General features: G+C 44.0%; 1 protein-coding gene across 35 annotated transcripts in view; it reads left to right on the forward strand.

Annotated features, from left to right (window-relative positions):
- dlg1b (discs large MAGUK scaffold protein 1b) overlaps nucleotides 1–17,041 on the forward strand; it is a 204,637-nt gene that overhangs the window by 89,315 nt on the left and 98,281 nt on the right. For 5 of the 35 annotated variants that reach the window (XM_078172772.1, XM_078172794.1, XM_078172784.1 and 2 more), the window contains exon 1: nucleotides 141–556. The exons of 28 other annotated variants lie outside the window; for them this stretch is intronic. In XM_078172772.1, coding sequence (XP_078028898.1) covers nucleotides 284–556 — 273 coding nt within the window. In that variant the 5' untranslated portion in view covers nucleotides 141–283. Of the gene's footprint in view, nucleotides 1–13; nucleotides 557–17,041 lie in introns of those variants that run through there. 2 more of the 35 variants (XM_078172777.1, XM_078172781.1) reach the window with 1 other exon arrangement.

The raw sequence follows: 17,041 nt of genomic DNA on the forward strand, positions 1-17,041 counted from the left end.
ATCATCCTCACTCTGTCAGCAGAGAGAGAGAGAGGCAGCAGGGAGCGAGGAGGAAAGCCAGAGAACGAGCGAGAGAGGAGTCGCCGCAAACGCCTGAGAGGAGGTCAAGAGGGAGAGGAATATTTTCTACCAGCAGAGGAAGAAGAAGGAGGAGGAGGAGGAGGAGGAGGAGGAGGAGGGGTCAGTGGAGAGGAGGAGGGGGGAGGTTCTCCCTGAATGAAGGAAGAGCTCTGGGAGTCGTTTCCTCCCCGCCGCGATGGAGCGACACGAGGAATGAGGGCGGATGGTGAGAGCAGGGAGCAGCAGCAGCAGTGGAGGAGGAGGTGGAGAGGCTGGAGGTGGAAGCGGAGGAGGAGGTGCGGGGGGAGCCGCGGCCGGAGCCGGGCGGCGTGGGAGGAGCCGGCAACGCTCCCGGAGGAGGCGGCTGTCGGCCAACTGCCCCGGCGCCGACAAGATGTCCCCCGGCTCCAAGAAGGTGGAGTGTTTCTCGCCCATGCTGTGCCACTGCAAGGTGGCCTGCACCAACAGCACCATCTCCCTCATGTTCGGCTGCAAGGTGGGTGGAAACATCAGGCAGGGGGCAGCCGGAGGGAGATCCTCGGCAGAGTTTGGTGTTTCACGTGGGTGGGCGTGTGTGAGGTCACGGCATCAGGCTTGGTTTGTTTACACAGCTGTAATTAACAGAAAGTGGAGATCCAGAGTGAGGCTGAAGGCAGAGTTCATCCCAACAGCTGAAAACATTTCACTGGAGCTAAACTGTGTTGTTAAAACACCGAACCTGACGTGGTCGTTCTCAGAAATCTGAATTGTGGCTGCAGCTAATAATCAATCTGCCAGAAACTACTGAAAAATACTCGTCAATAAATCCAAACTCTGATAAAGTCTGTTTACGGTCAGATCAACGAAAAGCAGCAAATCATTTTCAAGTTTTTGCTTAAAAATGGACTTTACAAATGAATCAGTTACAATTATCAGATACTTTTTCTGTGCATCAACTTGTTAATTAATCAGTGGATTGTTTCAGCTCTAATTAGCATATGTCGAGCCCTAAAACACGACAAACGATCGCTGACTCTTCAGATTCTTCGCTGGCAGTTTTCAGTGTTTGAGTTCAGCGACAGTTCCTTTGATTGTTTACTTTTGTCTTATTTTGGTAGTTTTATCTGTCTTTTCTTGTAGGAATAAAGAAAATTAATACATGAAACCTGTCAACACAAACATCTGAGTAAATCTGGCAAATTTTTAAAGAATAATTTGAACTTTAAAGCAGACCTTTAGTCCTGAGTACTCGATGGGTCAAGCTCCATAAATGCAGAATCTTTGACTTCCCATAATTCATTTGAATTGCTGAGTTTGTTTTGTTAAATGCAACGTTGTTATTTAACTTAAATCATAATTCTGCTTTTTTTACAATTAGAAGTTTATTTTGCTAGTATCAAGTACTAACCATACTAACTTGGCCCAAGTCTGGCAACATGAACGTTTGAGTGAATTTGGCAATTTGGGCAATTTTTAAAAGAATTTCAAATTAAAAGCTGCAGGCTTTTAGTCCCCAGAGTTCTTGTCTCCCATGATGCATCTTAATGGCTGTGTTTGTTTACTTAAAACCTCTAAAATCTCATCATTTCGGTTTCTTAAATTATTCTGCTTTTTTACAACCTCGGTCTTATTTTGGTAGTTTTATCCATGTTTTCTATCAGTGATAATAATCAGTCGATTTGATGGCGTGACTTTTGTAGATATTTGTCTTTCTTTGGTCAAAACTGAAGCAGCGGAGGCGGAGACGTGCTGATTTTTAGTCCAGTGCAAAATCCCATAACATCACAAACACTGACTAATTTAAAGCCTGTTTGTTTGTGAGTTTACACGCAGCAACACAACCTTAAAACCCTGAACAGTGAGGCTCCATCACTGCTGCAGCAGGACAGCGTTTGCTCCTGCAACAGAAACAGATTCATTCCTGCTGCTTCCATCAGATATTTTCTTAAGTGAAACATCAGAAATGAAACTGTTGCCAGCGCAGAGATGGAGCGACACTGAATGTGAAGCAAAGCAGAAATGCGACCTGTGTGGGTGAGACGGAGAAACACTGCAGGGCAGTGAACGCATCAGAGAGAGGAGAAGCACAGAGGAGCTGGAACCAGAAAACATTTGATTCAAACCCTTAAAATTCTGCTGCAGCTCTGCGCCTGTCAGACAACAGCTGAGGGGGGAAAAGCCCCGTTAGCTTGTTGTCACTGAGCGCCTCTGTTTACTGTTTGACCTGACGCGACACCATAGGCCGCCCGCACCGCTTGTCATCTCCGCTTCACTAAACAGGCCAATGGGAGGCTGTGGTTGCAGCAGCGCTGGGGTGTGATTGGCTGGCAGGGGAGCGTCGGTGGCAGGCTGGCAGGCACGTGCATGTGTGGTCAACATGTGCTCTGCAGGGAAACACCGACGAACCGAAAGCACCCTCACACACGAGACCTGCTGACGGAGAGACGTCCAGAAACTGAATCTGAGTCTTTGAAATAGTAATCTGAGTCTGAAATATAAATATGACAGTAAACACACATTGTGTCTTAAATATTTGACCTCATATTTGGCCTGAGCCAGGATGGAGCGCACATGGTGCACATTTCAGTTAAACAACAACTCCTCCACACTCCAACAGTCCTCCTCCTCTTCTTCTGATGGTGTTTCAAACAGCCCAATTATGTCTGACGGATTTTGGTTTTTCTCATTGACGTTGTCGGTTCTTGCAAGTTTGTCTTGCTGTAACTTCTGTGCTGCAGCTGAGGAGAGTAACGTGATCTTTGACAAACAGACAGAAATATTATTATTATTTAATATTATTTCAACCTTAAATGTTAAATGTCTGAAAGGTTTATTTCTTAATATCTGCAGCCTTTGTCTAACTCCTCGTCAGTATTTTGGGGTGGGATGTCCCCCGCTGATCTGGAGAACAGGAGTCTGCCTATTTTATCAGCTTGACGCCCAGTTTTCAGCAAAGATAAACTGTTAAAGTGGTCTTTTGATGATCATACTGACATTACACCACCTTTCACTACAGATTCAACGCCTGTATCCGTCACAGACATTAATATATACAGGCATTTCTTTTAACTCAACACTTTCTGTCTCTGTTTCAAATAAAAGCCCCCACGAGGCTTTTTTATTGTGAAATATTTGCAGGACCGTGTCGTGGTCAATCTTGTGACTTGCGTGGCTTTATAACTGAGTTGATTATCGACTTGTAATTGTGGAAATACAGTAGTTACAGCAGCAGACAGCGCTGCAGCAGCAACGCTGACTGTGTGAACACTGCAGGCAGGAGGAGTTGAGCAAATTTGCCATCATGCACTGCTCACGTAGGCAGTGTGTTCCAGGTGATAGTACCACCCATGGTGCTGACTGGCTAATCACGTCATGGGAAAACAGTTGTTTCATGTCATGACGTCAGAGGAATCACTCAACTATAGTTTGGTGGAAGGTCTGGACTCAGGCGAGTATCATGCTGCCAAAGGGGCGAAAATGATTGTGTCCACCAGGGTGTCATATCTCCATCGCTGGGGATAAATTTATACTGGTGACGACTGCAGTGTCATTTGTCCGGGCACGAGTGCAGACTGTAACGTTTCCCATTAAAGACAAAAGCCAGATGTTAGCAGGTGTTAGTTGAGGTCATGATCTCCTCTCAGGTGAGGTCACAGGAAGCCAGATCAGTTTCATGGCTCATTTATACTCAGTTTACGTACAAAAATAGACAGACGGACCATATTAAAAATTTGCTCCGTTGTGTCATTATTTAAATGTCTTTGTCGTATCTCCCTTGAACTACACTACACCATCTCCGGTGGTTCAGCTCCGTTTCGTCCGTGTCCGCAAGCTTTCACAAAACGTGCACTAATATGGACAAAATGAGCGCAGAGTCCGAACACAAAGCTGCATCCGTGTCTGTCTAAGTGTGAGAGGAAACGGCAGAGGAATTCCCTCTTTAATGTTTATGAACTCTGCTGTAGAAAACCCTCTGCTGGACTCCAGCTGACCTTTGCCCTCTGGCTCTGATTGGATGGTGGAGGAAGGGGCATTGGACGCTGTGCTGACCTCTGAACTGTCAGGCACAAGAGTCGCTCAGATTACTGCAGCGTGCATCAGGATGTGATTGGTGTCTATTGTTAATCTGAAGGGATTGGGAAGCCGACGCTTTGTGAGGATCTCAGGCTGAAAGTTAGATGGTCAGATGGAAACGCTCCCACAGCGTCTGTGATGAGCCGCTCTGCTCTACCTCCTGCTCTGTGACAGCTTGATCGCAGCTAGTCTTAATTAAGTCCCATTGATCAGCTGCCATCGACCACTTTCCCCACCACACACCCGATAGATTGTGCCGGAAGTTATCAATTGTGGAGCCGTCAAGTGTTTAGTGAGCTGCTGTTTCAAACGATCAGCTTCAAACAAATTCACCACAAAATCAGGTGATGTTTTCATTTAAAAACACCCGCTCGTCGGGACTGATCCAGGGTCTGTTCAGGGCCTGATGACACTCATCTGAAACCTCCGTTCACCTCCCCAACCAACTGTATCCTGTCAGTGGTGGAAGAAGAACTCAGATCTTTATCACAAGTTAAAGTAGTAACACTACACTACAAGTAAAAGTCCTGCATTCAAAATCTTACTTAAGTAAAAGTACAAAAGTATGAGCCTTAAAAATATACTTAAAGTACCGAAAGTAAAAATTCTTATCATGCAGAATTTCAGAATAATATCCATGATATGATTGGATGATAATTATTGATGCGTTAATGTTGCGGCTGGTAAAGGTGGAGCTCATTTTAATGACTTCATACACTGCTGGGTGGATTCACCATGAATTATACATCATAATTTATTAGACTATTTTTGTTTTGTATCAATAATCTGTAAAGTAACTAATGTGGGTAGATGTAGTGCAGTAAAAAGTATGAAGTAGCGTTAAATGGAAGTAAGCACTTGGGTAAATGTGGTCACGTCTGTAGTGTCAGGTGAGATCACAGATCAGCATAACTCGAGCCTGATGGGTCCTACAAAAGGGTCGCGCTGGGTTGGGCTCGAAATTGTGCGCTGATTGTTCGGGTCGGGCCAGAGGCATAAACGTAGACAATGTAGGTGGTGCGGTTACACTGGGGCCCGTGGGGTGGAGGGGCCCTGTTACCACCTGGAAATAATATTAATAATAATAATAATAATAACTTTTTATGAATGCCCTCAGAAAGGCAAACCCATCTCCATCATGGTTTTCTGTTTTTGTAAAATGGTGTCAGTCTATAACAATGTTATGTCCTTTTTGTTCAACCAGAAACAGCCCTGAAATCACCGTCACCAAACCCACCAGACTCCATTTAAAAAACAGTCATGTTAGTGTAGAGGCAGCATGTTGTCACATCTAACTGAGTGAATTAAGAGTTAATTTCAACCAAACCAGAGCTGGTGGTTGTTGGAACAGTGGAAAGATGAACCAAGATGGTTTCTGTGAGTTTGAGTATCTCAGAGTTTTGCTCACGAGATGGATCAGCAGTTTGCGGCGATGTCTGCAGTGATGCCGGCGCTATGTCCGACTGTCGCGGTGAAGAACGAGCTGAGCTGGAAGGCGAAGCTTTTGATTCACTGGTCCATCTGCGTCCCAACCCTCACCTATGGTCATGAGCTCTGGGTAGTGACTGAAATGAGTTTCCTCTGTAGGGTGTCTGGGCTCAGCCTTAGAGATAGGGGGAGGAGTCAGACATCTGGAGGGAGCTCGGAGTAGAGCCGCTGCTCCTTCATGTTGAGGTGGTTCAACATCTGATCAGGATCCTCCTGGTCCAGCTGGTAGGAGGCCCCGGGGCAGACCCAGAACACACTGGAGGGATTATATATCTCATCTGGCCTGGGAACGCCGCGGGGTCCTCAAGGAGGAGCTGGAAAGTGTTGCTGAGGAGAGGGACGTCTGGGGTGCTTTGCTCAGCCTGCTGCCCCTGAGACCCGGCCTCAACAGATGAAAATGGATGGATGGGTAGACTTTGGTGATGGTGATTTTGGGGCTGTTTCTGGTTGAACAAAAAGACTCTGACTCTCTAACACAAAGCTCTATCTCTGTAGGGATCCTTTCCATCATGTTGTCAGACACTTAGAATAACAGTCTGAGCCTGTCAGTGACAAAAACAAACACAGTTAGTGGACGGACACTGACAGTGTGAACAGAGTGGTTACTCTACTCTTCACTGCCAGCACTCAGTATGGTGTGGCTAACAAATGCTGGCTGGCAGGGGAGGGACTTTCTAAATGATGTTGCTCTCGCTCAATACTGGACCAATTATAAAAAATATCATTCCCGATAGTCACTCAGACAAAATAACATGGGACAGTAGGTTGAAAAATAGCCTTTAAGTCCGGATTTTTAAGTGTATTTGGTGTCCAGTAAGCCACACAGCAACTCACTAATGGGCTGCGAATGCTTTGTTTTCCACCTCGGTGTAAAAGGATGTGACGTTTTGTGGGCATTTCCATAAATATCAACTGTATCTAAGCCTGTATATGATTTATATGTTCATATAAAGCTTTAATATATAATACAGGTGGTGTCAGTTAGAGGATAAAATCAGACAGTATGAGATTTTCGTTGATTTTATTTTGGGCCACTTGTGGGCACCTGTATTTAAATCATCACCTATTCAGAGTTGAATTTATTTGTCACTATGAGCAACAGTTTGCACAGAGAGTCATGTTAGCTTTAAGGAATATAAGAATATTGATTGTTGCAGCTTTAAAGATCCATATTCTTTGTCTTCTGATCATTCTTAACATCATTTTAAACATGTTTGTCCACTGGACTCAGGACTACAGAGAAATGATGGTACAGTTTGAGGTCAGAGGTCACAGATCGTAGAGTCTTTGTCTCTCCGTCTAGAGTGACACAAACGTTTTGATGGAAGGAGGTGGTGGTGGTTCTGTGGTGGAACATGAACAGTGAATCCTCATCATACTCTCTGTACTTGCTGAGTTGTTCAGCGTGTTCCCGTCAGACCGGCAGGACTAAAATAATGTGAGCGAGCGTTGGTGGAAATAGTCGCCGTGTGTGGGCGGTCTGGTCTCCTCACCGGTTTCTATAATCAGAGGGTCTGTTCACAGCCTCGACTCAAGTTTACACTACAGCTGTCACTTATTTAGTTTGATGTCCGTCTGTCTGTGGTCGAAGACAGAGTCAGTCTCACCCTTCAGTCTTTAGTCTTTTTGTTTTCCTGTGTGACATCATACAGCTGCTCGATATGTCGTGAAATCTGCAGGCGGCTTTTAGTTCACATCCGATCGTAGGTCTGAGCACACGTGTCGTCTTATGTTAAGCATGTGAAGTAAAATAGATCGTTACGCCTCTGTGCCGGCAGTAGTCATGGCTGATTGTCCGTGTGTCTGTCCCATTCCTGTTGACACAATGTCTCAGGAAGGCCTTAAAGGGAATTTCTTTGACTTTGGCACAAACGTCCCAGTGCTCAGCAACGAACTGATCAGTATTTGTTGGTCAGCAGTCACTGTGACCTTATGTACATCTCATTTTCGTGAACGCAGTATCTCAAGAATGCCCCAAGGGAATTTTTCCAAATTTGGCACAAATGTCCACTTGGACTCTGCAATGATCTAATTGGAATTTGGTGGTCAAAGGTCAAGGTCACTGTGACCTTCAGGGAAAACTTATGGAATTTCACAATCACATTTGCCAGGCCTGGAAAAGTCTTGGAATTTTTGTTGTAACCTTTCATGTAACCTTGTGTGACCTTTTCACATGTTCATGTTTACAATATATATATGTATATCTATATATCTATATATATATATATATATATATATATATATATATATTTATTTACGTTTATGTTTGTTAATAATTCCTGTTTATTTAACTATATATTTGTTAATACTATTGTTTAAATTTCTTATATTTTCACGTATCTTTCCCCTCTTGCAAGGAGCACCTGTAACATAAATAATTTCCCTTCGGGGATCAATAAAGTATTTCTGATTCTGATTCTGATTCTGTAATGCAATGTAACGGTGAGTTATGTTGCATTAGTTATATTGCGAGTTACTTCCTGTAGCTGTCAGCGTAACGTTGCTCTGATATGTATTGATGTGTAACATTTTCTCCCCACATTTCTTTTCTCCCTTCGTGTACGCCCTGTTAGCCGATATGATGCCTCAACAGAGTTTGAATTTGAAATGTTTAAAAAATTCCAGGCAAGAAAAAACAAATTGTTATTAGTCCTTGAAAGGTCATGGAAAAGTTTTGGAATTTTGTTGATGAAAATTCACGATGTGAATCCATCAGCACACCTTAAATTTCACTGTGACAACTTTGACCATCACTTTAGTTTTTATATGACACACACTTTTAGTAATGACTTTAAAAATATAGATGAATTTGGAGCGGATTATGTGAAGGTCATATATTCTAATCCTCACTTCCTGTGGGCTACAGCAACACTAAACCCCTGAGCTTGCCTGAGAAGGACTAAATGCACAAAGCTGCTATTTTTAAATATCCCATGGAGAGAGACTCTCACTGCAGCCTGTTCTATTTTGTTGTGAAAATGTGGGCGTGCAGCCTCGTTCTGTGGACGATAAACCAGGTGCAGACTTCCATCTGTGTCACCGCTGATGAGGAAATACAGCGAGTGCTGGACGGAGCAGTGAGTGACAACAACCCCGCCCACATTTAAGAGGACTGTCTGAACAGACCCAGGGTCTAGGTACCATGTCTGAAGGCTTACTGCTGGTTCCAGAGGGACTGGACTGAAAGGGTTTGGTGGAGACGGGGCTTTTGTGGTGTTTGTCCTTCCTCCACTGTGACTGAGCAGCTGAAGCGACAGTGACGAACGCGGCCTTGTTACCCAAAGTTGAGGTAATACCGGTTTCAAGGTGCACCGTGATATAAAAGTTGAGGGTTATCAGTCTGTGTACATTTAATTATCTGCAATATTGAATAAACAAAACAAACCAGACGAACCTCATCTTTATATTAGTTATTTTCTAAGGGGGCGACTTTTTACACAAACTGAAGTGTTGGAAATTAACTTTCAGCCAAATCGGCCGTTGGATTTTAAATTCTACCAGACGCTATTCTGTTATCACACTTCTGTGTGTATTTGACTTCAGTGTTAATTTTGTCTGTACAAAGAAAAGAAACCAACTAATACACACTGCTCTCATAAAAACTATCAGTTTCACATTTCATTTAAGGCTCTCCCTCACACACACACTTCAAAACTTACTTACAAAAGTAAAATGCAAACATTATTTATGATTATTGTTTATTACAAAAACCCTCGTGTGGACTCTGTGACATCTGACGCTCTCTTTACACCAGTAACATGTTGCCACACTGTCAAATTAGACCAACGTACACACCTTGCTAATGTTAGCTGCTAACGCTTCTCAACTTTGTGAATCTTCTTCATCTTCTTTTACGGCAGTGTGTTGGTTGTTTGTGGTCCGCCAGTAAACACAAAGAAGACGATGAAGAAGAAAAACCTCACTGGGATTGGTCGAGAAGATGCAGTGAAGACACACTACCCTACTTAGGCAGAGCGCCCTGTGACTGAGTCGACTTTTTTTGTGGAATAATTCAGTAATTTGTAAAACTTTTTACCCGACAGCATGGCGAGTAAGTTCATAACATACACCCGCATGTGGCAGATGGCGGGTCCTTATTTCCAACCTTGATATACTTCCATTTAAAATGGTTTCAAGTCTCAGTTAAAGTTATAAAACATTTGTTAACCACAAAAAACTCCTTCTTTTCCCTCTTTTAAGAACCCGAACAATATCGTGAAGCCACAGTATTTTTTGAGGCGGTTATCGTACCGTGAAAATCTCACACCGTCAACTCAACTTGGCACTAAGAAAAAAAAAAAAACATCCATCCGGCAGCGCTCAGTGCAGAATCTATGTCCAGCACCTCGTCACGATGCCTTCGTTTGTAGTGCAGCGTAAATCTGCGGCTCTTACAAAGCATTACAAAAAACACTCTGGCCTCAGTGTTGGAAAAAAAAAGTGCTTTGGTGGTCATGACCCCTGAAGATATGGGCTCAGCAGCCAGGACATACAGAGCACAGAACATGTAAGATGTGGCATTATAAGGGAAACAAGAGGGCGTGTCCTCTGGTGACGTGTCTGTCGTGAGTTTACTGTGTCTCGACGGCATCTGGGGGAAAATCTCTGCTCATCCCAAACACGTTTTCTCTTGATGATGGGACGCCATTAGTCTGGAGCTTTGCTTTTAGAAAACACCGGTGATGTCGTCCTATTAGCTGATAGGCTGACGCTGCATGGCTGTGGTAGAGTTCATTGGATATGTTTAGTTTTTATTCCTAAATATTTAGTTTTGATATGAACGAACACCATTTTCTTTATTATTTAAAAACAAAATCCACTCCCCCATCTGCGTCTAACAGCTGCCTGACGATATTATATCAGTGATGATAGACTGAATATTTTCCACACCTCATTATGAAATGAATGAGTGAAGGATTCATGTCAGGGCTGATGGAGTAGAGCCATCAGTTTTAGTGAAGTGGACCTTATAAACCGGCTATCGAACACGAGATGTTTTTATGACATGGTTACATGAGCCGCAGGGACGCAGGGCGGCCTGGCGCTTGAGGGGAAATAATAAACTGATTTACATAAACATCACGTTACCCTGAGACAGCAGAACGTTTGACTGGCAAACAGAAAAGATAATAATAGAGAGCACATCAAGTATTTTCTCCTCCAGTTAGATTCTAGAGGGAAATTCCTCCTCGCCTCCTTGTGTTCCTCTTCATCACATCCCTGAATCATCCAGAAACCCTCCTCCTCCTCCTCCTCCTCCTCCTCCTCCTCCTCAACATCCTGCTACATCCGCTCCGTGCTGATGCTCCTATTTATAGCAGCTTTTGGCAGGCAGGAGTCGGCGCTGTGCCTCCACCTCCTCCTCCTCCTCAACAGTGCTCAGAGAGACACGGAGGAGGAGGAGGAGGTGGAGGCTCTCTCTTCAGGCAGACAGTGTCATCACTGGAAACCTCCCCGCTGCCTCCTACATCCACATTTCCATTTGTGCTGCCCTGGTCCACAGTGAGTGGGCTCAGTGTCTGGCTGAAGGACGCTCTGACATGACGCTGAACCTGTGATGTGTTTACAGGACCGTCACGCTGTAGTTCACTCCAGCACCTTCCTCTCTCTGTGCTCCCAGATCTGGTTTAAATTTTAATAACAGGTGCTGGAAATGTCAACAGTTAAAAAATAGTGTGCAGGAGCCAGAGTGCAGGGTTGATCAGACGGAGCGCGGCCCGTGTGGGCTCAGACGCCGCAGCGCCGTGTTAAACCTGTAACTGGACTGTTTTCACTCACTTCCTGCGCTCAGTCACTTGTCCCGGGCGTCTCTGTTGTTTTTCCTCGGAGTGTCGTGACAGCTCAGTTGGCCTGCAGCCTCCTGATGCTTCTCCATCTGCTGCTGCTCTGTGGTCATGCAACATTCAGATGGAGCTATTTGTGTTTGTGTCGATGGAACAACAGTTTCCTAAAAGTCACCTGAAGGTTTGAGGAAGCAGCTGCAGGGACGGGAAGCTGTTTGTCCGAGGAGCTTATTGAACATGTGGTCAGCAGGTATGCTTCCATTACAGTGATAACGTTCCCAAACCAGTATGGCCGCCCTCTTTAACAGTCGACCAAACGTTAGTCGACCAGAAAGGTCATCAGTCGGCAAGATTTCATTGGTCGCAGAAAAAAAACACCCAAAAAACAAATGCAAAACTCTATCAGGAGCTGCACCTTGTCAGAATAAATCCAAACCTATACGACTGGACCACGTGGGACTTTAATTTGAAAGGACAGATACAAGAAGTGTCCACGCTCAGCAGTCAGACAGGAGTCAGGTATCGACAGATATCTTTCCTTTCTTCTGTAAATAATCAGTCTGATAAACACGTTGATCATGTTAGTGCAGGGTTACCCAGAGCTTCACATCTGTCCCACAGACGATAGGCCTACACACTTAAAAACAGCTCCTGTCGTTGACTCAGTCGGCCATCTTGAGTGTCGTTAGGGTCAGGTGGGACCAGGTGAGAGTGGGTGTGAAGTCGTCTGAGGACGGATCCCAAGACTGCATTGTAGGTGGGTGATACGTGGTGTTGTACGCCGCCGCCTCTGTTTAATGACAGTCGTCCCAGTTTGACGTAGATGGCTTCTTTCACGCCTCTTTCAAACCATCTGTCTTCTCTGGCTGAGACGTGGACATTTCTGTATCCCTTTTCTTGGACCGCTGAGCGTTGACCTGATGAGCTGCCTCTCCTGTGCTGTGCCGTGAGTTTGTGGAGTGATTGTTTAGTTACTCAACAAAATCTGCACAAATGTGCAGCTAGCAGACATTGGCGTTACCTTGTTGTGTCGGGTCTGTTTGGCGAATTCAATTGTACACTGGATGTTTTCTACTTAGATGTTGCAGCACTGAGGACGTGCTGTTGTGACATGCAACTGTTTTGGCTTTGACTCGTCATGATCCCACACTCAATACTTTAAGTCCTTTTCTTTGGCGCTCTTTTCTTGTCCCTCTTCCGCCATCATTTTGCAAACGGCGCTACATCCACGTTACAGCTGAGCAGGCTATCAACAGGCAAAGTAACATAAGCGCGTTGTGCAACAGAAACAAACATCCATGCGAAACACAGCAACTGGAATTAACAAAGCCTCGAGGCTTTTTAGTAATCAAATTTTTGGAGTAACTCGAGTCATCACTGCACCAGTCCGTTAGAACCGAAGAAGCCTATTGGATGAGAGGTGAAACATCTTCAAAAAACTCAAGCACGCCGAGCTGCCTACGATAAAGCACTTCAGACAGTCCTGTGTTGTATTCAGTTTGCATTAAACTCAGTGTTTGTGGTGTAGTGAGAAGAAATGTCAGAAATAAGATTTACTATTAACAGATTTTTAGTGTTTGTTCTCTCTGCTCCAGCCTCCATTTTCCTTTCTAGTGTTTTATTCAATCAGATTTCTGATTCAAAGTTTCTACTAAAATCTACTGAGTAGTTCTTTTAGCCTGCATGAGGTCATTGTATGTTTTAATGTGTTGTGTGTGTGAGGTTATTTTTGTTCAAAAACATTCGCTATCATAAATTAATTTTGTCTATTAAATTATAAACAAACAAAAAAAAAACATCACAGATCTTCATTTCAGAATCAGCAGATTCAGTTTATCTCACAGTAATTAAGAACCTGATCTTGGTGAGAATTCTTGGGAAATAACGGGATCATGATACCAAACGACGTGATGCCTGAAACTCTGGACATTCCCTCCGACACTGATCTGAGGTCAGTTTAGCTCCGTCAGTATAATCTGCCCTCCTGTTGTAATCTGTGGCTTCTGCTCGTCACACGAATGTAATCCTACAGTCATTAAATCAGTAACTAAAGCTGCAGCCGCGTCGCGGGTAATCACGGCAGACACAGGTTTAAAGCTATCGTATGAAAAAACTTCACATTTAGGAACTGCTGCTAGAAAACAAGATGGCGCCGGTGCTGCCTGAACACACTGTAAACAATTTGAAATTAATTTAACAAAGGAGCGTGTGAAACTTCACATGGAAAGTGTCGGCGTTGAAGATGGAAATAAATGAATTAAGAGAAGGCATTGAAGAACTGAAAATAAGAAACGATGCAGCACAGTTAAGAGAAGCTGAAAATGAGGACTGTGAAATCGCAGTGAGCCAGGTGCTTATCCACAGTCTGCGCCTGCAGAAACAACTGGAGGCAAAATGTGGGGATACACAGTAGGCGCGCTCACGAAGAAAGAAACTAAGGATTTATTCAGTGCGTGAAGAAAGTGAGACACGTAACATAGTTGAGTTTGTGAAAAAAACGAATACTGGATGTTAAACCTTTCCATCTGTAAACTTTCACCGACGTGACGACGAACGAGCTCAAACTTCTGCTTCACCTTAGAACAAAACTGAGGAATCTTAGAATCAGTTCATCTCGAGACAGAAACACTTCCTGTAGGACGTTGACAAAACCAGTGCATCTCATGGTCCACTTAGTAGCTGCAGCTGAGCTTTCAGTTGCATCACATGGTCTTCATCAGCACGCTGTGTCGGCCCATTCCTTCACTAAACTGCAGACGTTCACGTTCCATATTTTGGAAGCTCTTCAAAGAGCTTCTCTTGTCTCTGTCTCATTCTGTGTCCTGTCTCTAAATTCTGAGGTTTTTGTGGGTCTGTGAACGCAGCGCAGGTGGAGCTCTCCATTGGTTCTTTTTATCCTCAGCAGCAGTTTGTGGCTCGCAGGGTGGATTATTGATCCATCGATCCATTCAGAGCTGATCAGATCAGAACTAGAGCTGGGCGATATTCTGTGAAGTGCTGTAAAGTTTAGTTGATTCAACACAGTAAACACATGTTAAACACACACTAAACACACATTAAACACACATTAAACATGGCTTCATAGAGACAGTTTCAAACACAAATCAGCTTCACTATAACTCGCAGCATTCACAGACAAACACTTGTCTTTATCTGGACACATTTTCCCCACAAATACAACATGCTAACATTATTAGCACAAGCCTATGGCATTTTACATTGTATAAATTAGCCTAGCAGCTAGCAGACTTCTCCTCTACTCATATGAAGCCAGGGACAACAGCAACATTTAACAAAGGTAACGTTACACAGTTCAGCTCCATTACAGCTCACAAGGTTCACTGACAAAACAACTGTCTGATACTAAACACGTTTTCCAAACAAATACAACATGCTAACGTTATTAGCACAAGCCTATGGCATTTTACATTGTATACATTAGCCTAGCAGCTAGCAGAGATTTCCTCTGCTCATATTTCAGCCAGGATAAATCACACACAGTGTGTGGAGGCTTTATTGTCTTCACAATTTATTGTTTCTTATCTGTGAAATTAAAGTAAATTAAAGTAAATCAAAGCTTTGTTTCCACTGAGGGAAATGGTCCTAAATAACGGTCCATCTACAAAAATATAAAATCTGTTGGTGGCGACAGACGTTTTAATCGTGGCAGGCTGCCACAAATACACGAATGTGTGTGAAACCCCGAAACAGATGTTGACAAAGTTTTCCTTTGGGTGCAGAATTTACAGTTGACAAAATGTCATAAATCACAATATAACACTACATAAGTTATCACAGTACTCAGCATATTAAAACACATTTAAGATCACAGTAATATTGTAACATGAGGTGCATTTTAAGAAAATTTCCAAAGAAAGTTAAGATTTGGGATTTGGGGTATTTTGCATAATTTCAATATGAAAATCATAACTTTAATAGCGAACTTATTTGGGAGGAAAATACACATAAAAAAGCTTGATTTCACTGCAGCTGTACTTGTCTGAGGTTTATGTCTGTCGAATCAGATTTGGCTGTTCAGTACGAATATTCGACAATGCTTTTTTCTTTCAGCGAGGCTCAGTGTGACAGTGGCATTCATCTAATATAGTAAACAAGCTAATGGCGCTAACTGTTGATCGGTAACATGTGACTTGGCGACTCTGGATATCAAACAGAAGCCAGAGACTGTGTCATATTAAGTATCAGTGAGCTGTAAATCCTCTCAGCTGAAGACGGATGATGTTATCTCAGAGTCTTACGGTGGAGAGTTTCTCCCCCTCTGTGCCGCTGCATCACATCGGCAGCTGTCTGTACCGAAGAGTAGCGTGAAAGTCAAGAGCGTTGAATTAAATTGTGACACCCGCCGCTGGGGTGGGGTTGCATGGCCAAATCTGAGCTGCTACAGCCGCTGACTGAAGGTCTGTTTCCTGAGCTGCTGCCCGCTCTCCTCGCAGGGAAGCAGTCCACAGCAGCGGGGAGTGAGGCGGAGGGAGCGTGGGGCGGCTAGCAGCTAATTGTTGTCTCATTTGTGGGTTGATAAACAGAGCGGGGCGAGGAGGGACTGAGAGAGTGAAGTAAGATGAAATAAATCAGTGTATGGGAAACACTGCGTTACTGTATGAAGCACATGCACACGTCCGTGGTCGTCTGGTGGGAGGGGCTTAGGACAGAGAGCGTAGAGCTGCAGGAGGAGGGTGTCATTTCAGATTCTGCTGTTTTTCACAGCTCAAGTGTCGAGCGTAAATAATAAATAAAAGCACATTTGAATAATTCATAGTGGTGACGTGCAGACTAGAGCAGCAGTGAGTGATTATTGTCAGCATTGATTTGCCCTTTAAAGTTTCCCAGAGTCTGAGCCCCGACATATTCCACTGTAAGGTTTTTAGAGTTTTTAATGGAAGTCCTGGTTGAATCATTTCAGCTCTGGTTCAGATCTCAGCCAACTGTTCCTCCTGTGGATTTCACTGGATGTTTCCAGACAAGCGTGTGAATCTGAGTCCTCTCTGCTGCAGATTATGGAGCATGTTTTACCCTCGCTGTGTTCTGATCACCTCCCGAGCCGCGCTGGCTTCTCGACTTTAATTCTTCAGAAGGAGCTTCTGGAGCTGGTCGAAAGGTGTTGATAGGAAAATGTGTGATTTCTCTTCTCACACTCAGCCGCTGCTGCTTTTAACTGCTGAACGGTGAGACGCACATTGCGCTGATCAGCTGTTAACGATCACACACACTCAGAGGATTATTCAGGCTTTCTGATGCATGTTTGAGTGCTGAGAGGTCACATCAGGAAGCATGAATGACGCTCGCTCGCTCTGCAGCTTCTTACAGCTCTTATGTGGAGCTTATTGTGTGGGAATGAATCTGTGGGTTTGACTTGTCACATTTACTCAGTAGATTTTCCTGAATGTCACCGGCAGCGTCCTACAGGAACCAAAAAGCAGCATTTTACACTGTTAAAGGGTAACTTCTGTATTTTTCAACCTGGACCTTATTTTCTCATGTTTTTGGGTCTAAGTGAGGAATGGGAACAATTTCAGAAATCACTCCAGTGTTGAGGGAGTGCAGCTGATGGCATGTTCACACCGTCAGTGTCCGTCCACTAACAGTGTTTGTGTTTGTCACTGACAGGCTCAGACTGTTATTCTAAGTGTCTGACAGCA

The sequence above is a fragment of the Epinephelus lanceolatus genome, chromosome 12 (genome assembly GCF_041903045.1).
Source record: "Epinephelus lanceolatus isolate andai-2023 chromosome 12, ASM4190304v1, whole genome shotgun sequence".
Classification (NCBI taxonomy): domain Eukaryota; kingdom Metazoa; phylum Chordata; class Actinopteri; order Perciformes; family Serranidae; genus Epinephelus; species Epinephelus lanceolatus.